General features: G+C 37.0%; 2 protein-coding genes across 2 annotated transcripts; both read right to left on the bottom strand.

Moving 5' to 3' along the window:
- Window positions 1-3,267: 3,267 nt before the first annotated feature.
- LOC124235962 (olfactory receptor 11H12) lies at window positions 3,268-4,242 on the bottom strand. The gene has a single exon (XM_046654535.1). The coding sequence runs from the start codon at window positions 4,213-4,215 to the stop codon at window positions 3,268-3,270; it is 948 nt and encodes a 315-aa protein (XP_046510491.1). The 5' UTR covers window positions 4,216-4,242.
- A 13,744-nt stretch (window positions 4,243-17,986) lies between these two features.
- Window positions 17,987-18,913, bottom strand: LOC124235964 (olfactory receptor 11G2-like). Its single transcript, XM_046654538.1, has one exon. It carries the CDS (start codon window positions 18,911-18,913, stop codon window positions 17,987-17,989), a length of 927 nt encoding a protein of 308 aa, XP_046510494.1.
- Window positions 18,914-23,494: the final 4,581 nt, after the last annotated feature.

Raw genomic sequence — 23,494 nt, 5'->3', positions numbered from 1 at the left:
GGGAAAAAAGAATCTAAATTACCCATAATACCATTATTCTATATTTAAATAAGCTTATATAATAATTGTGTTTCATGATCTGCCTTTTTCACTCAGTAACACAACATTTTACCTATTAAATATTTTTTACATAAATTTTCCCATAATTTATGTAGCTATTTTCTGAAAACAGCAGAAAAGAAATCTCTTATAAGTGTATCTCCTTCATGCATTTCTCCTCTATAATAGTCATTTCTGAAGTAAGTCCAGCTTTTTGACCTGGATTGTCGTATAGTTATGAAGGTAATTGCATAGGTCATAGATGTAATTTCCAGGAGTGAAAATATGGCACAACAGAATTCTCGGTGATATCGAAGTAAGCAGAAGAGGTTCCTTCACTTACTTAAGTGGCCTTGGACAACATACTTGGCTTCTTTGGGTCTCATCTATGAAATAAGTACGAGAATATCTACCCTAACTATGTCACAGAATTTGTGTGGAAGGACTGAAAGACTGTATCAAAGTGTTTGGTAAATGATAAAGAGCTTTACAAAAGAAATATGATAATAATATTAACTGAAATCAATTATATACATACTTCGTATAAAATCCTATTCTGATTAACCTCATTTATTACTCACAGCCACTCTGTGACAAAAGTATCATCATTAGCTGTATTTTATAGATTGGGTTGTCATGAGTAGTAAATAAAGTGACAAATGTAAAGGACTTAGAACAGTGCCTGGCACAAAACAGGGGGCTCAAAATGTTCATTATTATTCCTTTTAATGTTGTCAATAAGAGAAGACCCCATAGTGGTGAATTTGCATCTAAACTTGTTAAAATAATAAATTCACTTTCTCTTTTCTTGTAATATTCTTTTCCTGTGTGCCCCATGACCTTATCTTTACTGAAATCTTGAATGTACATAATATTTGGTTTTATAAGTAAATTTTACTTTGGAGGGAGTTAGTTGTAATTGAGGGAGGTTCAATGTTTGGTCAGTTTACCAAGGGTTTCAAGGCAGCTAATAACAAAATGACTCATATCTTAAAGTAGAAAATGCTGACTCTCTCTTTTCATTTCCCCTGAGGAAACCACTAACCAGCACACTTATTGTTATATATCATCTTGCTGTGTTCTTTTGTAAGTTCAAATGCTCAAAAAAAAGAACACTATCTCCCTACTGCCATCCCTAACATTCTTTCTCTCATTCTCTCTCTCTTTAGGATAGCGTTTGGCTTTGAAAAAATATTGTATATGTTGTAGTGGTATGTCAAATAATTTAATACTATGTAAAGGGTTGTGAACCAATCATAGTGTTTGGGGTTGTAAGAAGAGATCATTGAAAATCTAGTTGCTGCACAAACATATTAACTGAGTAACTCAAGGTAGGAAATGCTGACTTTATGGTGGAAATATTTTCATCCTTAACTACCTGTTCTTCTTCAGCTCTTTGCTTATCTGATCTCAGGAAACTTAAAAGTCGTGCACCCTGGGAAAGGGGATAGAGTTAGAAAACATCCTCAATGGACTAGATTAGTGAGAGAAGATATGGCAGAATTCTGATCAGCGAGATTTACTAAGGAGCTTGACAGTGTCTCACATCCAAGGAACAAATAGTTGTCCTGCCTGGAATGTCCATTTCAAAACTCACAAAAGCATTTCTCTCCTTTGGACTGAGTAATCCATATCTTTCCTGGGAAATTTTTCTAAGATAAAAACCCTAAAGGCAAAAGGGCAAAAGGGGTGATTAGGCTCACATGTGAGGGGATGGACTTTGAATTAGTTTTTGGGTGGTGAACATGATGTAATCTACACAGAATTGGAAATATTTTACGATGTACATCTGAAAGCTATATAATGTTATAATCCAATGTTACTGCAATTGAAAAAAAAACATAAAGGGAAAATTGTTACGTGCATATGGTATTCTTCCATCCTAGATTTTCTGGGGCAGTTTTTTTTGGGTTAGGTGATGAATCCTAACTTAGGCTTGCAAAATATCTTTATGGAACATATTTATGAAGATTTTCTAGAGATATTAAGTTTTACAGTAAAATAATGGAAATAACTATAATGTCCAACAAAAGGATTGGTAACGGATGGAAGAAGGGTCTGAATCCCTGAGTACTTATTCTGCAAGTGGTCAATATTGGGTAGTGGTGGCATTCATTTTTCTCCTAATTCCCCTTCTGAAAATTCCCTTTCTTATATCCTTCACAAGTCAACTTAAAGCTACTTGGAAGGACAATCCTCTTTCTAGGAAGACATTCATCTCACTACATAAAAATTTTCATTCCATACCATATTAGTTGAATGAATATTATAGTTCCAAAAATACAATAATTATAAAAACTTTCTATAATATAGGAACAAGCTGATGTTATGTTAAATAAAGCACACATATAAATGAAAATAGTTGTGTTTCAATGATTAAATCCTAGGTGTTTTTCTTTAAAAATTTTCCTTAATGTTGTTTTAACATTGTTTCAGCAACAAATAACAACCATTATTTATTTTTTGAAATTAAGTAATTTATCTCCAGGTATACCATTTCCCTCTCAAGTCAGTAGGAGGAAATGTTCTATTATCTAAAATCCAATTAGCTTACCCATGAAGTTTTTGGTAACATTTCATTTAGGTTAAAATATTAGTACTCAGAATACTATAGTTCTGAATATTTTGATTGTTGGTGTTATATACAGAATTAAAATCTGCCCTTTAAAGGCTTAGAAAGGGGAATGTATAAAGAAAACAAGCATAGGCCTGGATATCATTAGGCTAGCATACTATTACTGTCCCATAGAAATTTTGGATAATTGCTCCTAAGGTTTTATTTACCAGGAGTGACCATATCACTAAAATAATAAAGTCAAACATGAAAAGAATCACAACCAGAAAAGAGCACATTTCCTTCTGTTATTTACAACCAACTAACTAAACAAACAAAATGGTACTATTATAATCTTATTCATCCCAGGACTATTAACCTAAATTATCAAATAGAACACAAGAACTTTTATCGTAGAAGAATCACAGGACTATCCCCAAAACCCCCAATTTGTACATTCCTTAGTTAATATACGGTCTAAGTGCCAAAGAAGAACCCAACAACTGCATTTATCTATATAATCCAGCCACTTTATGATTCAAAATGGCCCCATAGATGCTTAATTTCATAGGCTGATATAGTCAATTTCACTAGTCCCATATTTGAAGATTTGGATAACTATATAATTCTGATTGCTTTTTGTTAGCCTGTACTAACCTGATAATGGAGCGATCCTAGATTGTGTTGAAACTCCCCAGAAGTTTCCTTAGGGCTGCCTTTATCTCCTTATTCCGGAGGCTATAGATGAGGGGATTGAAGAAAGGAGTCACCATAGCATAGAACAAAGTTGCGACTTTCTGTATCCCAGCAGAATGGCCGAGTCCTGGGCTCACATACATGACCATTAGAGAGCCATAGAACAGTGATACCACAGCCAAATGAGACCCACAGGTAGAGAAGGCCTTATGTCTCCCAGTGGCTGAAGGCATACGCAACACAGCTAATAGAACAAGAGTATAGGACCCAAGAATGAAGAGGAAGTTACCAAAGATGACTAATGAGCTTAGAGTGTAGCAAAGCAATTGGATTCTTGGGGCAGAAACACACAACAATGCAAATAGTGGCCCTGGGTCACACACAACATGGTCAATAATATTTGGACCACAGAAGGACATCTGAGAGATGAGAACAATGGGGATCAGGAACCACAGAAATCCACAAACCCAGCAGATAATGACCAGTTTGGTACAGAGATGCCCAGTCATGATATTAGGGTAGTGCAAGGGACGGCAGATAGCAAGGTACCGATCAAAGGCCATGACGGCCAAAAGGAAGCATTCAGATGTTCCCAAAGAGAAAAAGAAATAAAACTGGAGGAAGCAGCCAGCAAAGGAGATGGTCTTTTCATCTGAGAGGAAGTTGACCAACATCTTGGGGACTGTAGAAGAGACATACCAGATCTCTAGAAAGGAGAAATTCCCCAGGAATATGTACATGGGGATGTGGAGTCGCCGGTCATACCATAGAGCACAAACAATGGCTCCATTCCCTGTTATAGTCAGAGCATATGTTGTGGTGAAGAGTGAGAAGAGGAGGATCAGAATCTTCCACTCACAAGAAAACCCTAGGAGTAAAAATTCTCTTACAAAAGCAAAGCTGGAATCTGGCTCAGAGACATTCATTGGGTCAGTAACCTGCAAAGTCAAGAGACATATTATCATCAGTTAGAACTAGTTTCAGATGTGCTCCTTTTTCAGCATGGAAAGGCAATGAGCATGGAGTCACTTTTCAAAAGAATCATCAGACAGAGAGAGTGGGAAGAGAATGTAGTCTACTTCTTGGCTATTTACTCTGAGTTTTGGGCATAGCAGGTGGCTGGCTGCACAGAAATAAACTTTTGCCTTCTTCTAGATGTCTCTCTTCCTATGTAACTATGATACAACTAGATAAAGTTAATCTCATTTGTAAGCTTGCTATTTTGTGGCAGGGATGATCTATGATAGTGTGGGGACCTGGATTTGGCCACCCCAAGGTATGTCTCTTTGGCATGATGATTATTTGAGGCTAGTTACTTTGCAGACAGGAAAGAAACTGAAAAGTAGAATTTACTTACCCTTTGTAAGAGACATTTACATTGTAAAGGAACTCTCCATCTGTAAAGATATCTCCCTGTCTGTACCAGGAAGAAGGGGAGATGACCTTATCTCTAGAAACTCTTAATCAATGGGGAAGGCAAGGACTTAAATCTGCATTTGTTTATTGTGCTTGTCTGGTAACCTCCTGTAACTGACTTCCCTCCCCCTCCCAACATTGGTATTTCCTTAAGGATTAAGCAACTTTCCCTAGGCTAGGAACTGATTGCGGCGCTCACCTGTGACCACTCAGCTGGAGACAACAGACCAGCCATCCTGCTGTGTTCACTGAGACAGCAGACCTACCTGCTGTTTCATCAATTGCTGTGCCAACAGAGCAGTCTGGCGACTATTGTAAAAGGGGCATTTCAATCCTATGTGAAACATCCTCTCTGGGGGTATATAACTACTCTGTGCACCCCACTTCTTCGGTGCCCTTTCTTCCTTCGGGAAGAAAGGCCCTGGGCCATGGTCCCCATAAAGCTTTGTTTAATTTTCTGTTGCTATTCTGTCTCATGTGAATTTAATTCGTTCTCCGGCCAGACGAGCCCACTTTGGATAGAGGAAATGTCTTCCTCCCCTACAACACATTCTGGATAGCATATAACACAAAAGTTAACACTTAATAAGTCTACTAGTTTCCTATCCTAAACCCATCTTACAGTGCAATAGACTCAGTAAAGAAGATTTTAATTTTACTATTTACAATTCACTTAAATATATTACTTAACATATCATTCAAATATGAAAAAGAAGTGGACATATTTTACAGCAACTTGGTAGTAATTATTTTAAAGCCATTATCTTTTCATTATTGTTGCTATTATTGTTAGTTTGAGCATCATAAAAATGTAATACCAAATGTTACTTACCAACACTGACTTTTAATATTGCAAATGTTGGAATGTCTTCAACAGAAAACAGTGGCTTTAACTTTTCCCTTAATTTTTCATCTGTACAGAAGTTTCCAAAGTAACAGCTAGGTATAGGACTTTACTTTTTGCAGCCTTTTTAAATAAAATTTTGAGATTGACTTGTATTATATGCGTGTTTAGAATTAAACATTTCCACTAGAAGATAGAAGTCAAATTCTTTCTTCTGTCATAATAAAACTTCTTTCATTCCGCAGTCTCATGGAAAAGACGTCAGTGATCCAAGTTTCCTGAATTTGTGTGTGTGTGTGTGTGTGTGTGTGTGTGTGTGTGTGTCTAATCTCCAGGGGTGTGAGTCCTAAAAGTTGTGAGGGCTTACATTTTGGGCACAACACAAAATTTTCAAAAGGAATTATTTTCCAATCTATTCTCCACACCAGTGCTCTGAGAAGTCCTTTAGAATGGTTTGATAGAAGCTATCTTTGTGTTTCTTTTAGTAATATTATCTTTTTTAAATGCTCCAAACCAGGAACATTAATAAGTCAACATTAATAAATTATGCACTGAAAGGGAATTGACACAGAGGTGTCATGACCCTGTGCAGTGCTGAAAAGATAAAGCTATTATAGTTTTGACAATGATCGAATCTCTAAAGGATGTGTTTGATAAACCATATACTCTGTCTCCAGCTGAATAAAGGGTTTTATTGCTCTACAAAAAATAAAAATGGATTTTCTCTATGACATGTTCTCCTGGGAGTTGGCCTCTATATCATTAGGAAAGTCCTTCCCCTCCAAGCCAATGGGTCTCTAAGAAGTTAATGATTACGTATTCTCTGAGGAATCAGTAAAGAGAAGTAACAACTTCTCCGAGACACTATTATTTACAAATAGCTTGCCTGACTGGAATATGGATTCCAAAAAGCTTCCAGAAAACAGTTTGAGGAACAATAAGACACAGTGTCTCACTGAAAGTTCTGACATGAAGTTTAAGAACATTTCTAATGTCTCTGTATATATTGGAGTATACAGAGGTAAAATGCAAAGAGCCCAATTGAGGTACAGCACATCGTATGACACTGACAACAAGAATTTGTAGAATTCAGAAATAACTTTCAGGACAGTGTGGCAGAATTCTTTAGATATGAGAGAACAGAGCAAGAAGTGTCAATATTTAAGCTAATTGACTGAAATACTTCAGAGGCACATGTGGCTTCCCAGTTAATATGAGATAAAGATTTGCTTTCATTGACTAATGTCCCTTCCACTTTAACGTGAGGCATTTGATTTCTACGTAGTATTACCAAAACACTCAGTTTGGAATGAATGCTCACACCGTACAGTGTAAAGTGATTGCGGACATCAAGAAGCTGTGTCCTAGCAACACTCGTCTGTGTGCTACAGACTGCTTCAGGAATATCTAAAAGTATACTCCTCGCTTTGAAAGACTAAGAGGGAATAAGATTATTTAGACGTTTATTACTTCCTAATCATATGTAGCCGCCCCTGACACAGGAAGGGTTAATAATCACTGGAAAAAGCTTGTCAAGAAACTGTGACCCAGAGGTGAGAAGGCCGGTTAGCCAATGACAGGTAAGACCCCCTGGGGGGGGGCAACCTAAGCCAGGCGGTGGCCACCCGGGGGCACAGATGGAGAAACGATATCCATATCAGGAGCAGGAGGGACCGTTGCCTAAGAGACCTTGCCTGCTCCGAGATAAAAATATAGAAGCACAGCAATAACATGATAATATCAAAACAGAGGCCAAGGGACGGCTCCTTGAGAAATCACTAAGAATTCTTGGCATTTGCTAATTACTTCATCCAGAACACCTGTGTATGTTTAACAGCTGTAAGCTATGTATATATTGAAATGCTGGTTATAATAAACTCAGAGTGGTCATCAGCCCTCTCTGCATCTATCCTGATGTATACATTGGATTGTGACACCGACATCATAATCCTTTAGTCCCTAGAAACTCCTAAAACATAGCCTTGATCTTATTGTTTGCTCAAAAACCATCAATGGTTTCATTCAAAAATTCTCAAGTTCTCCATAAATTGGGCTCAAATTACTTTTCCTGTCTTATCTTTCCCTACTCCCTTTTACAGGTAAATTGGACAGAATTTCATTCTCTGAATAGCTTTCATTTTCCTGTGCTTATTTCTCTGTGGTCATTTTCTCTATTTGGAATCCTCCTTTCCCCCATCTACACCTGCATGAACTCCATCTATCCTTCAAGATCTAGTTCAAACGATGTTTTTCCATAATGATTTCACTTATTCCCCTAACCAAAGCACCTTTTCCATCTCTGAATTTTATTTAGCCATCTTTGTATCTTTGTTATGATACTTATCTCAAGCTGCTTTACGTTACGCTTATTTGTGTACTTATCTTTTCTCTCCTTTCAGACTGTACGGTCTGTGAAGGCAGAGAACTGATGTTATTGAACTTTGAATTAATCAAGATAATAAAATATGTTGCATTTATTGGTCTTTATTAAGTATTTGTCGAATAAATGACATTCTTCTTTCTTATTTTATGTTTTATTATTTGTAAAATAAACATCTGGTGCAGCAAAGTAAAAAAAAGACCTCCCAGATGCTTGGCAATATTGCATTATATTTACAGATGCTAAAGAAATTCAGAGGAAGGCATAGATCTTTATAGGTCAAAACTCATTATGAGAGACTTCTTAGAAAGCCATTTGAAGACTTGGCTTGAACTGCAATGTGGAACAGTGCTACTCAAATTGTGACCAATGGACCAATGTACTTCTCAAATTGTTGTTACCTGTCAATGGCAAATACAGAAATTAAGAGTAAACATGACACATTTACAGAGACTAGCTTTATATCTGGTGAATATAATATTTTAAGTATTTATGTTTTTATATTTCATTTTCTAGTTATCAATTTTTATTTTACAAAACTATTAACTGCAATGAGTTGGAGAAAAAAACTGCTAATCCTTCACTTCAGTTAGTTTCAGAAGCAGTGATTTAGAGAACAAGTAGAATTTATACTGAAAGAGGAGGGCAGTCTAAGAGAAACTGTGTGTGGGGAACTTGGGGGGAAAGGGCCGTTAGGCTCTGGTGTGGATCTTGGGGCTGACAGGAGAGGGGACGAAGGCGACAGGAGTGGGTGGGAAGAAAGCCTTAGGATAAGGAAGCTATTTTGGTTGAACCAGAGAATGAAAGAGGAAGAAGCAGGTTCTTCATGTATTCTGGATATCAACCCCTTATCAGATACATGATTTTTAAATATTTTCTCCAGTTCTGTGGGTTGCCTTTTCACTCTGTTAATCGTGTCCTTTGATATACCAAAGTTTTTAATTTTGATAAAGTCCATTTATCTTCTTTTCCTTTTGTTGCCTGAGTTTTTGGTATCATACCCAAGAAATCACTGCTGAATCCAATGTCATGAAGATTTCTCCCTGTGTTTCTTCCAAGAGTTTTATAGTTTAGCTCTTATATTTAGGTCTTTGATCTATTTTGAATTAATTTCTTTTATATGGTGTAAGGTAAGGGTCGTACTTCTTTCTTCTGCATGCAGATATCCAGTTTTTCCGGTACCAATTGTTGAAAAAACTGCCCTGTCCTCCATTGAATGGTCTTGCTGCCCTTGCTAAAAATCATTTGACCATACACATGAGAGTTTATTTCTGAAATCTCTAGTCTATTCCATTGCTCTATGTCTGTCTTTACACCAGTTCCACACTGTTTTGATTATGTTTCAAAATCAGGAAGTGTGAAGTCTCCAACTTTGTTGTTTTTCGAGATTGTTTTTGTTATTTGAGGTCCCTTGAGAGTTCATATGCATTTCAGGTTGGATTTTGCTACTTCTGCAAACAATGCAGATAAGATTTTGATAGAGATTGCATTGAGCCCATCCTAAAATGCAACTGATTTTTGTGTTGATCCTGCAACTTTGCTAAATTTTTTTATTAGTAGTAATGGTTTTCTTGTGGAGTCTTTAGGGTTTTTTACATATAATATAATGTCATCATCAACAGAGATCATTTTACTTCTTTTCCAATTTGGATGTCTTTTTTTTCCAATTATTTTATTGAGGCCATAATGGTTTATAACATCTTGTAATTTCAAGTGTACATTACTATTTATTATTTTTTGTATAGACTACATCATGCTCAACAACAATAGTCTAATTTTTATCCATTAACATATGTATGTGCCCATTTACCCCTTTTACCCACCCCTGAACTCCCTTACCTCTGGTAAGTACTAATCTGTTCTTTTTATCCATCTCTTTCCTTATCTTTATATGAATGAAACCATGCAGTGTTTATCTTTCTCTGTCCGGCTTATTTCACTTAATTCATACCCTCAAGGTCTATCCATGTTCTTGCAAATAGAAGAATTTGGTCTTTTTTATGGCTGAGTAGTATTCCATTATATATATATATATATAGTTCCTCCATTGCTTCTTTATCGATTAATCAGTTAATGGGCACTTGGTTGCTTCCACATCTAGGCTATTGTGAATAATGCTACAGTGAAGATAAGGGTGCATAAGTCTCTTTGAATTGCTGATTTTAAGTTCTTTGGATAAATATCTAGTAGTGGGGTACCTGGATTGTATGCTATTTCTATTTTTAATTTTCTGAGAAATATCCATACTGTTTTGCATAGTCGCTGCATGAGTTTGCATTCCCACCAGCAATGTATGAGGGCTCCCTTTTCTCCACATCCTCTCCAACATTTGTTACTTTTTGTCTTGGTAATTATAGCCATTCTGACAGGAGTAAGGTCATATCTCATTGTAGTTTGATTTGCATTTCTCTAATAATTAGTGATGTTGAACATCTTTTCATGTGCCTGTTGGCCATCTGTATGTCTTCTTTGGAAAAATGTCTGTTCAAATCCTCTGCCCATATTTGATTGGGTTGTTTGTTTTTTTGTTGTTGAGTTGTATGTGTTCTTTAAATATTTTGGAAATTAACCCCTTGTCAGATATATAGTTTGCCAATATTTTCTCCCTGTTGGTGGGTTGTCTTTTTTTTTTTTTTATTCCTGGTTTCCTTTGCCTTGCAGAAGCTCTTTAGTCTGATGTAGTCTAATTTGGATGTCTTTTATTTCCTTTTCTTATGAAAGGAAAATTGTTCTGGCTAGAATTTCCAATACTATGTTTCATAGAAGTGGTGAAAGTGGACATCCTTGTCTTATTCCTGATCTTAAGGGAATAGATTTTAGTCTTTCACCATTGAGTGTGATGTTAGCTGAGTGAATTTCATATGTGGTCTTTATTACGCTTTCCATTCCTAATTTGTTGAGTTTTTTTTTTTTTTAATCATGAAAGGGTGTTTGTCAATGATTTATTGATCTATTTTTAAGTTCACCAATTCTTCTATTATCTTCATTCTGCTATTAAGCCCATGCAGTGATTTTTAAAAAATTTTTACTATTATATTTTTCAGTTCTAGATGTCTACTTGGTTCTTTTTTATATTTTCTAAATCTATGCTGAGATTTTATGTCTTTTCATTCATTATAAGCACATTTTCTTTTTGAACAGAGTTATAATAGATGCTTTAAAGTCTTTATATGATAATTATACCATCTGATGTTGGCCTCTTTTGATTACCCTATGAATGTATGATATTTCCCTGGTTCTTCATATGTCAAATATTTTGGATTTTATCTTTAATATTGCAAATATTGTAGGTAATGTAATGTTATGAAGACTCTGAACTATTTAATTTCCATGAATAGTTAAAAAGCTTTTGCTTTAGTGGTTAGTTAACTTGGCAGACTCAAATTGCAAACTCTTTCTTGCCCGTGGTGGGGGGCACCTCAAATCTTACTTCAATTCTTTTAAATTTAGTTTCAAGCTGCATTGAGTTTGAATGTGTGGTTCAGGGATCAGCTGGAGACTTAGGCAGAGATTTCACATGGATCTTGGGACTCTCCATCTCTTCTGCAGTCTCCTTTCAGGATTTCCTTCTCCTGCTCTGAAGGCTGCAGTTTCTCTGGGGTCTGTCTTCCTGCTCTGAGGTCAGACCTGAAAGACACTTGTTTCCTGTTGGAACCTTAGTTGCTCCATGCTGTCCTGTGACTATAACTTGTTCTCAGGTGAAAGCCTTAAAAATGTGAAACTCACCTCATGTCTGTCCCTTCTTCCAAGATTCCTTGAAAATTTGTAGTTGATTCTCTAGGCCTTCATGTAGTGGCTTTTTGGTATTTTTTCCAAAGATAATTGCTGCTATCTGAGATATGGTTGATGTATGAGGAATTTATTTTACACTGGAAGAAAAACTACATAGTTATTTTGTATACAACAGATAGATATAGATTTGTATATAGACATAGACATAGTTATGTTATATACTTGCATATAAAATTCAAACGTAATCAGCATTACCTTTATAAAGAAGCTGGGATAAATAGTGAATATATTGCTTACAGAATATCATCTAGAATTCTTTAATAGCCTGACAGAATAGGTAATCTATCACAATGTGTTTGCACAGAATAAACATGAAGTCCTATAATCATGGTAAACAGTACGAGTGTCTGTACACATTCCAGGAATGGAAAATATTGCTAAGGAATGCATGCAAAAGACACAAATTTTAATTGATGGCATATTGACTTTGGTTGCCAGAACAAGTGAGATTTCTGGCTTGTGCTAATAATACACTACATTGGTAAAGAGAAATTATAAACTCTGCTCTCCTGTGTACTACTCACAGTTCTGGAATCTTGGTTGAAAAGAAATGTAAAAAAAACTCTAGCAAAATTAGAGGAAATTATGAAGAGAATGAGACAACTTGAAATATATTATATGGGAATTTTTAAAAAATATATAAAACTAGAGATATTTGACTTTCAGAAGTGACACCTTGAGGTTAACAAGACCTCTGACTTAGAATATTTTAAATATTCTTAAGTGGAAAAGAAATTCAACTGTTATATATGGCCACAAATGGTGGAACCAAACCCAGTGGAAGGAAGGTCCAAGGAGTGTAACTTCCTATGGAGAAATACTCCCTGAGCCCTGTGGCCTGAGGTATGCTCCTATATAAATCTCTAATGCCTGGAGAGGCCAGCCTTCTATCTCACTATTATCCTCTGTTCCCATTACCCTGAAGGACTTTCAGTTTCCTGAACATTCTATGTTCTGCTTCGTCTCCAGGTTTTTGCACATTCCATATCTCTGCCTAGAACATTCTTCCTCTAATTCTTTATCTTGTCCTTCCTTCTTGTCCCTCTAGTTTCCTCTTGGTGCCACTTACACTGAAAGCCCGGAACAAGTGGCCTATGCATTCATTCTGTGTGACTCATAGCATTTGTACTTCCCTATCATAACATTTTCCTCATAACACAGAAATTATTTGCTTGTTTCTCTGTGTCACCCACTGGTTGTAAGCTCTATGAGGACAGACTTTAAATACATGACAGAGTTCAGTGCCTGACATCTACTAAAGCCTCCATCAATATTGTTTGAATAGATGATATCAAGACTTCAGAGATGGTTTTTAATAATCTCACCACTCTTCCTTCCTCTGGAGACTGTATATTGACAGAATTATCTGCACAAAGAACAACAGATCCATGGGAAATGGAGTGCCATTTTAAAAAATAGCTGGGCACATGGAAGATTATACTCATTGAAGAAGCTGGTTCAGGCATAGGACAGAAGGGTATTTTTAAATTTTCTCTTGAATCTAAGATGACTGGGTCTATAACTCAGATCTCGTGCTTAAAAACTCATCTAGGTGCAAGCCCAGATAAGCTGGAATAGAGGAAGGAAGAGTTTCGAGAGGAGAGGCCTGGTTCAGATGGAGATAGGAAGTGAAGGAGATATGATTGGCCCTTTTAAATCTGCTTTTACACGAAGGAGAAGAAGTGAAATAGAAGAGGTGACAGTCCTTCCATGAGTGGGTAATACCAGAGCTTCTTACCTCACGGGTAAAAGAAGTAAAAGACCAGGAGGAAAACTGGGTCCAGAATTTTAGAGATTACTATCCTACTTCCATAGTAAAGTATGACTACAATGTTTCAGGCTTTGACTAATCAAATTAGTAACTCCTCTTTCTTTGGGAATTAGCCATGAGAGTTTGGGAGAAGGTTGAAGAATATGGAGAGGACACTGAGTAGTCACTGCCTCTTAACAAGCAAACCAAAAAAGCATATTGTGTTATTGATTTACTTGTCCATTTCCTCCATGAATTATTTTTTGTATCTTAGATCTATTATCTCAGGACCTAGTTGGACATTTGAAACACTTTACAAAGTCTATAAATTGTGTTTAATTAATGAAGGACTGAATTATGTAGAAGTATTTTATTTTGGGGCAGAAATCAAATAACTTTCAAAACATGTAGTGGGTGACCTCTGAAGAAAGTGACTTTCCCTTCACTGGGGGGAATTCAATAGGTTAGGCAATCAATCATTGGGGTGAAGCAATAGATGTATAGCTGAATGGGATTATCTAGAAGTTTCTTTCCATTTTTGAGAACCTGTGACTGGATGACATGTAAACCTTGTTATTTGGTAAAGATGGCTCAACAATGATTATTCGTTATTTGGCAAATGCTATCCTGATTGTGGCCACTGTGCTTAGAAGGAAAAAATCCAAAACTGTACAGAGAGTTTTTCAATTATAAACATATTTTATGGCTGTGCAAAGGTGCCAAGGGGGGATGGTTTTGTCTTTGTATGACACCACAAGAACCAGACTGGGTGTGTGGGGCTTTAGGCTTGGAAAGGCCATGTTGCTGAAAAGCTATCTACTTCTGGAAGTATCTTAGTCCATTTAGGCTGCTGTAACAAAAATACTACAGACTGGGTGGAATATGAACAAGAGAAATCTTTTTTCACAGTTCTGGAAGCCGGGAAATCCAAGATCAAGGCACTAGCAGATTTAGAGTCTGGTGAGGACCAGCTTCCTGTTCATAGGTGGCTGTCTTATCGCTATCCATCTCACATGGTGGAAGGGGTGAGGGAGCACTCTGAGGTCTCCTTTCTAAGAGCACTAATCTCATTCATGATGGCTTCATTCTTATCACCCAATCACCCCTCAAAGGTCCCACATCTTAATACCATCCCATCCCACTGGGGATGAGGTTTCAACATATGAATTTTGAGGGAACATATACATTCAGTCTATAGCATGAAGGTTATAAGGATTCCAGGGCAAAAACATTTTCCTTGTTCAAAAATGGTCCTTTCCAGATTTAGCAGTGGAAACAACTCTGATTCACAAATAACAATAGTGAGTTTTTCTTTTGATATGTAACACCACTTCTACAAAGAACATGATACTATTAAATAGAACTGTGGCTTGCCACAGCGAGGAAAGAGTTCAATTTTGTAGCAACAGGATTATCAGAATGAATGCTGTAGAGTGGAGTATGGGGTGTATAATATTTTGTTACTTGATTTTCACAGTCTAAATGCTATGTAAAAAAGTGCAGATTTAGACACAAATAAGCCTGGTTACGCAACATTCTATAAGGGAGATTCCTTTCCTGGTTTTGTCACTCTGTGTATCAAGATCTTGATGTCAAAAGTTGAGTAAAATACATTTGGATATCTACCAAAAATTGCATTTCTCAACTGGGGTGTGCACATAAGACTGGTCTATAGACATTTTGTTACAAGATTGACATGCTCTAGATCCATCCTTTATCCTCTGAATTAGAATCTCCAGGGACAGGGTTCTGGCATGTCTAGTTTGGAAAAAACCTCCCACTGATTTTGATATATATTCCTAGTTGAGAATCAATGATCTATAGCAATACTTGAAGTGGGGAGGTTAATTAGGAATTTGAAGAAGACAGAGAACAGATTAGCTGTGAAAGACCCACCTATACATCAAAATAAGAAATATAATTATGATCTTAGACACAATGTGTTCAATAAACTGTATGTATTATACAAGAAACTATTTAAGTGGAAATTTGACATCAAGTTCTAGTTTCTTCTCATGAAATAAGAGGGTATAATAATAACATATAATAATATATTTTGTTCTGGGCTGCATTTATTTATTTATTTTACAATGTCTTAACTATACTAATAATTTTATGCATATCCTATGCTCCTCACATAAGGACAGTGGGTTTTTCTGTGTCGGAAATTCAGTTTTTCCAGTTTTCCATAACTCATGTTAAGATGCTCTTTGTCAGTTATATTGCTGAAAAAGCCTGCTTTTTCTTCAACACACTAATATTTCCACTTCATGATTCAGGAATGTCTATATTATTGGTATACTCTATACTCTTTCTCTCTCTCTCTTACCTGAGTGTACATTGTTTTGACTAGTTAATTCTTTGTTCTAATGCCCATGTTTTCAGCTACATTCTAGTAATTGGAAATTTTCTTTTGGACAGAAAATTAATTTCCAAAAGAACCTGTACTGAGAACAAATTCCCTGTGGACCAAAGCATGAAATATCATAATAACGAAAATATTTTAGTGTTCCCTCTTTGCTAGGCTCTCTAGTAAGCAAATTAATTCATTTCATCTTCACAACGGCATGATGAAGAAAATTCTATTATTATTTCTACTTTAAATATAAGGTAATGGAGGCATATATGAAGTCATGCAATTGGTGGAGGCCAGGATTTGAATTCAAGCAGTCTGGTTCTTATCACTACCACATGTTGATTATTAACTACAAAATTATTTGTAATTATCTGCTACCCAATCAATTTAGTAGCCTATGTAGTGAATGATTTTGGGCCTCTTGACCCACCTCTGATTTTAATTGCAGAGTTGGTGGGCAGTCCTTGGGGGGCTCAGAATCAGTCTGTTGGCAACCTGCCCACCTCAAGCCATGTCCATGTGTCTTTCTGCTTTCTTCCTAGGGACTTCTCTGAAGTCACAGTAGCTGGCTTGGTGCACTAGGCAATGCATTTTGGAAACATGAGGCATTAAGATCCCCATGTACAACCATGGTTAGATGATATGCCATAGCCCCATGCCATTCAGATGGACAATTCTCAGACGTTCCAGTGGAATCAAGTCCTCATTGATTACAGTAGCTTCTTCTCATTCCTCATTCCTAACTCCTAAAATCACTTCCTGATAAACTACCTGCACCAAGTCCTTGCCTCAGTTTCTTCTTTTGGGACAACCTCCTTTAAATCTGTTGGAAATGAATAATTTTAAACAACTTGTTACAAAAGGATTTATTACCTGACAGTTAAATTCACTCACTTTAACAGTAGAGAGATCGGTATTTTAAATTATTCACTTAATGCCACAACTAGAAGTCTGTATGTTTAGGCAATGTAAAATATTAAGGTCATAAGAGCTGAAAGGCAGGGTTTATATTTGAAGTGGGAGAAGAGTAATTGTGAAAGAGGATGTGTGAAATCAGACCATTTGAAACTTCAGCAACAGATGTATTCTTGGGTGCAGCAACTTTAGGAAAATGTACATATATAAGTTGAGGATTTGGAAGTTGAACTATCCATACTTGTGTATCTCTTGGAAAGTCTTCATGTATCCCAGAGGTATAAAAACCCAGTTTGAAGACTAATTCTCTAGAACACTGTGTGCACACACACACCCCAAACCCAAACCAAAACAAACAAAACTAAACACAGGGTATTTGGGGTATAAATGGAAGAAATCTATGTTCCAAGGAAAGTTGAGAAGGAGATCTGTTTTAAAAGGGCTTTGCCAAAAGTAATAGGAGGGGACTTTCATGGGGGAGTCTGCAATTTCTTTTAATTCTGATAAAGAACATGAAAATACAGAATTCACGAACATTCATTTTCAATGAATAATTATTGCATACTTTCTATGTGCTAAAAATTGTTTTAGCACTTTTATACCCATTATCTCACTAAAACCTCACACAAATTGTTCTCTAGGGTAGGAATTACCATTCTAATTTTAGTTGAAATTTACTGACATGCTAAATTCCCATAGTTGATTAATGGAAGAATCGATTTCTTATCCAGATACCTGATTTAAAGTCCCATATCCTTACAAAGATATCACAAGATTGAAAAAGAAATCTCGCTAAAAGTTGAACAGAAATACAAGGCTCCCCCCCACCACAAAATACACTTCTCTAGTACTTTGTTGACTGATGTTTTCCCTAACACTAATCCCTATCTGCCACAACCCTAGACTAAATTAGTGTGTTTTTCCTTTGTGTTTCTGTGACAAATTGTACATATAATGATTAAAACATTTATTGCATTTTATGGTGATTATTTCCTTACCTGCTTTTCTCCCCTACTAGACTGTTATTTAAGGAAAGAGACTGTGTCTGAATTATCTTCATAATTATCTTCATAATCCAGTATCAAGCACAGTGTTTAACATGGAGGAGGCAATCTGACTATTTATTGAATGAATAACTTTACAAATGAGTGAAGGTAAAAGGGTGGCCATTTCACCCATAAGACACTAAAGTAGATTATTCCACACTCCTCCTGGGCCTGCTGACAAAGACTTTTACAGAAATTTTAAACTTTCCCGAGAGCATTTTTCATTTCCTTATTCCTGAGACTGTAAATCAAGGGGTTGAAGAGTGGAGTCACCATTGCGTAGAATAAGGTCATGATCTTTGGCATCAAGGTAGAGTGGCTGGATCCTGGGCTTACATGCATCACCATTATGGTGCCATAGAATAGCAGCACCACAGCCAAATGGGACCCACAGGTTGAAAAGGCCTTATGCCGACTGGCTGCCACAGGCAACCGAAGCACAGCAAGTAGAACCAGGGCGTAGGAGATGAGGATGAAAAGGAAGCTAAGGAGGATGATGAGGGAGCTTAGGGTGTAGCTGGCAAGCTTGGATATGGGGGCAGGAGCACACGAAAGGGTCAGCAATGGGCCCGAGTCACATGCAAAGTGGTCAATTGCATTAGGGCCACAGAAAGGTAGTTGGGAGATGAGAATAACGGGCACTAGATACCAGAGAAAGCCACAAACCCAACAGGAAATCACTAGGTTGAAACAACTTTGTCCAGTCATAATTGTGGCATAATGCAGAGGATGACAGATGGCAAAGTATCGATCAAAGGCCATTGCTGAGAGAAAGAAGCACTCAGTGGAACCCATGGAAAAGAAAAAATATAACTGCAGGAAACAACCAGTGAAAGAGATGGCCTTGGTCTCTGAGAGGAAATTGACCAACATGTTTGGGACAGTGGAGTTGACATACCAGATCTCTAAAAATGCGAAGTTCCCCAGCAGGAGGTACATGGGGGTATGGAGATGCTGGTTCCAACACACAGCACAGATAATGGCTCCGTTTCCCATAAGAGTCAGGAAGTAGATGACGGAGAACAATATAAACAGGACGACCTGAATCTCCTTGCTGCAGGGAAAACCCAGAAGGATGAATTCACTCACTGACTCAGAATGGGATCCTGATCCAGAGATGTTCATTTAGTCTGTAAGCTGTGATGCAATGAGACATTATCACCATGAGACCAAATCCAAACTGAGCATAACATATAAGGCCCTTCATGAGCTGGTCTTTATCTACATATTTAACCTCATCTCTTTCCCTGTGTCCCCTTAAGTCCTGTGCCCCAGTAAGAATAGTTGCACTTCCACCAAATGACATGCTAGTCTCCTGTTCTCTCTAGCTAAGATGTCTGTTGCTTCCTCCTTCCTTCCTTCTTTCTTTTTCTATTTTCTTATCCTTTCTGGATCCCTTCAATTCTCTTTCTCATTCTTTTTACTTATTTATTGACTCACTTTTTCCCTCCTGCATAATGCACCTGCAATGTACACTGTTCAGTGATTGCTTCCCTCATTAGGTGTTGCTGGACTCCACCATCATGTACTAAGCCTTTGTTCCGCCACAGCATCCAAAGTATGTGTGTGTAAATTTACTGTACTATGTCCTATCATAACTGGTCACTTTTCTATCTCTTTACCAGTCTGTGAGCTTCGTGAAAGCAGAGGTTGTATTTTTCATCTTTATACTACTAATGCCTAGCATGGTGCAGTCTACTTCAGAAGCATGCCAACATATTTGCTGAATCAATACTAAACAAAAACATCACTATTTTTTAAGCTAGAAGGAATAAGAAGTAACATTCTAACAGCTACAGTATTTTTCTACATTAAAGAATTTACACCTTATTATTCATATTATGGATTTTTTTTTTTGTCTTCATTTACCTACTAGACTATAAACCTCTGGCAATAGAGGACAAATGTTAATCATCTTGGATTGTTTTTAGTATCTAATATGCTATCTTTTAGGCAACATGTACTTTGTAATTGCTTGAATAAATCATTATTTGTGTCTCCAGTCGACTCTTAATTCAGTTAACTTTTTACCTGGAAGCCTTAATCATTCCACATATGCAAGGAAATAACCATTCCATCAGACCTTGAAGCTGGGAGGGGACTGGAGGGGGTATATGAGAGCAAGGGCATGCCAAAAGAGGAGGTGGTAGGCCAATATGGTGTGAGATTAGAGTAGCCAAATGTACCTGTTTGCTTAGGACTGTTCCAATTTTAGCTTTGAAAGTCTTGTGATTCAGGAAACCTCTCAGCTCTGGGGAAACAGGGACGGTTGGTCACCCTATATGAGATCCTGAGGTTGACCCAGCATACCTCAAAAGTGCACATTCACTGGTCCCCTGGGTCCTATTGAAGTCCTTTCCTTTCTCTCAGTTGTCCAAAAAGAGAAAGAAAAGGGCCTCAATATGACCCATGAGCGTATTGAGAGGACACATGAAAGTCCTGAGAAGACACTTTGGAACAACAGCAAGCGGGTGCACGAACTACGTTCCAAGAACTGCTTGATGCCCTGTACAGCTGAGTATGAAAATCGTCCACCGAGGCCACACCCTGGATGTATAAGCAGTGTGGAAATACATGGCCAGGGTCCTAGGGTGTGTAGATGTACCTTTAATACTCTTTTTTCCTTCAGGACTGAATTACTCAGTAATTGCAGCACTTTTGGACCCCAAAGGTTTCCTTTGAGGAACCCTGCTTTTTGCTTGCTGCTCTTGAGTCTCCTCTAGGCCACTGCTACTTTAATTCAAATTTCTCTAAAGGTATTATTAGAAGAAAAAGACTCCATTAAGTCCTTGGAAAGGGGAAACAACTGGAGAAAGCAGCCAGTGAGATAGATTGACTTGGCATTTAAGAAGAAATAGGGGCTGGTATTCTGATCCAAATTGAGTTGATTATTTTCCAAATCATTTAATGATCTATTTCTGATGATCAATCCAATAAAGAAAATATATAGCAACCTGGGGAAAACAAAGACCTAAAATAGTTTAACTTGGTTTCCTTACTTAAGGTAAAGAAACACTGTACTTCACTTCTCCCAAGGAGCCTTCTGTATTGGTATAAGTACATTTGTGTCCAGCACTTCCTTCAGAACTCTGAATTTCTCCCTGCCAATAACTTGGTTTGGCCGGGTTTCCTGCCTGGGTCTGCTTCTCTCAGCTTGCAATGATATCATGGAATCTATTTCATTAGTTAAAAGTGTTACTGTAATTTTCCCAGCTCTGGCTACGTAAGAGTTAAGAAATCATATATCCATGGAAGTAAAAACAAAACAGGAAGAGCTAGCATTTCTGTAGTTTTAAAATGCATCTATGAAACATCAACAAACTAATTTTCTTTTCCTAATTCCATAACCTACTAGGACTTCCTCATGGCTGGTGATTGTTTATTGTAGCTTTTGTCTTCAATTCTGTGTCTCTCTGGAACCCTGTAAGGATGTGTAGATACAGCTCCTAAAATGGAACTAGGGAAGCAATACTTTTAATCTTGTTTAACATTATCTTCCATAGGTTATTAGTCATAATTGAACTCTTATTTTCAAAAGAGAGTACAATGTAACCTATTAGAGCTGTGAATAAGATAGAAAAATTAATGTGCTAGAAAACAAATTAATCTATACTTACCTTAATGACAAACACTGCAACTTTGCCCAGAATTGTAGCTATTTGAACCTTGTCCTTCAGATCTTTTACCAAGAACAGCAACAAAAAATTAGGATTATTTCTAATTCTAGAGATAAAAGACTGGGGACATGATGTGATTTTTGCATACCTGGGAGCTATGCCAGAGAGGAACCAGACCAGCTGTGTCCTTTCTTCTCAGCCTCAGTCTCAAGTGTTGATTCCCAGGACTCACGGAAAAACAACCTCCCTTTTGTACAATTAACTTGGCAATGACTGCCAGGAGCCTCATCAAGGGAGATGTCTGACAGATGACATAGATGAGACTTTGGGAGTAGTTTCTAATTTTTAATTTGGAAGAAATGATTCAAGTACCAGTTATATAAAAAAATTTAATTGAAAATGGAGTTCTGGAGAGTACTCTCTTCTCTATTTTTGGTCAGTTTCTCCATAGATTTGGCCCCTTGTGTACTTAAAAAAGTGATTTCTCATTTCAGTAGTCCTTTGGGCAGATTAGTCTCTCAGGCCAGCATCCACTTTTGCTTTCTGTGATTAGATGCCTTCAGGAGAGGAACTAGGAAACATAAGTAGTTATGTGAAATGAATATGTGGCTTTGTCTCCTGAACTCAAAGCTAATTATGACTTATCCTTTATTTCGTAAAACCAAGTTTCCTCTAAGGAAAGGTGACATATAGTCAATTCCCAGAGAGATGTAGAAAATTTAAAAAAATATACTTCTCTTTTGTAAGGAAGAAAAAAGGGACAACTTAAGAATATGAGACCTTTGTTTTTAGTGCATAAAATGAATCCATTATGGTACATTTTTGGTTTTCTTCATAATCAATGGTCTAATCTTATTAGCTCTGTACTGTCATAGCATGACGAGTTCTTTCTTAAGATTCTTGAAAATATTCCCAACGTTCTTCTAAGCTTGTGTGTATATGTGTGTATATATTATTTTTTGATGAGTATAAGGGGCGAAAATAATCATATTCCAAAAATATTCCCTCTAACATGTTTCCTACATATTTCTTTAATATCTTACCATCTGAATTACTTTTTAGAGAAATTCTGGAATCAGGTGTAGTAACACACAATAATATAATCAGTCTATTAACGTCTATTTCTATTCGGTAGTGAGAGGTTGATCAAAAAATATTTAAAATTTAAAGCATTTATAGGTCATTACAGTGCAATGTGGGGAGCTCTAAGCATCAAGAGTCAGTTTGGGGTGCCAGAACCACAATATGTCCACGTGATTGGGAATGGAGGTACAAAAGGTAGAATGAACAAGAACCAAAATACATTTTCCCTACTTAATAATTTTGTCTAGGTTCTTTCTATTTTAACTTCATCTGTAGTAGGCATGCCATAGGTTGCCAACCATTGGCTTTTATACTATCCCAGCTGGAAATATTTCCACATTGTAATGAAGTGAGGCAAGTATTTCCAAATTTTGTATATATTCTGGTGGGCAAATTTTCCATTCTGATGGAGATGGTTTTACAACATCAACTTTGCAAAGATGTCCATTCTATTTCACAAATTGGGAATTCACTGGAATTTTCTTCTGCCTTAGTGGACAGAAAGATTTGGCACGTAGATTTGTTTTCTATGATATTTAGATACATTTTAGCTGACATATTCCTTCTTCTTGCTGCTTGGGGAAGCTAACTGTTCCCCACCATAGGAGTTAGCAACCAGGAAGCATTTCTTCTCTTCTCTGTAAGAACTAGGGGGCAGCATGCTTTTTAACATCCAGCCTCCCAGCCCTAACAAAGTAGGAGAGAGTTAAGAACCTGAGCATATTTTTTTAAAGACTAGACCTCTGCTGTCCTACTCACTTTGGCTCATGAGGGAACCAAGAGCTTCTTCCATTCCATCATGGCAATTGATTTAAACTTCTCTATCATTTAACACCTTCATCCATTAACACCAGGTAGATGTATCAACATGCTGGTTAATGGATATGGAAATATTTTTTTGAGAAATGATAAGCAACCATCCCCAAAAAATACAATAACCCACATTAAAAATTCAGTGGCCCCACTTGGGGCCAGCTCCATGGCCTGGTGGTTAAGTTTGATGCGC

This window comes from Equus quagga, chromosome 2, assembly GCF_021613505.1.
Source record: "Equus quagga isolate Etosha38 chromosome 2, UCLA_HA_Equagga_1.0, whole genome shotgun sequence".
Lineage (NCBI taxonomy): Eukaryota > Metazoa > Chordata > Mammalia > Perissodactyla > Equidae > Equus > Equus quagga.
The sequence above is the reverse complement of the archived record's forward strand: the minus strand, read 5'-3'. Positions and strand labels throughout refer to the sequence as shown.

Excerpts from the sequence above, each read along its gene's own strand:
- LOC124235964 (XM_046654538.1), bottom strand. The coding sequence starts at position 18,913 with ATGAACATCTCTGGATCAGGATCCCATTCTGAGTCAGTGAGTGAATTC.
- LOC124235962 (XM_046654535.1), bottom strand. The coding sequence starts at position 4,215 with ATGAATGTCTCTGAGCCAGATTCCAGCTTTGCTTTTGTAAGAGAATTT.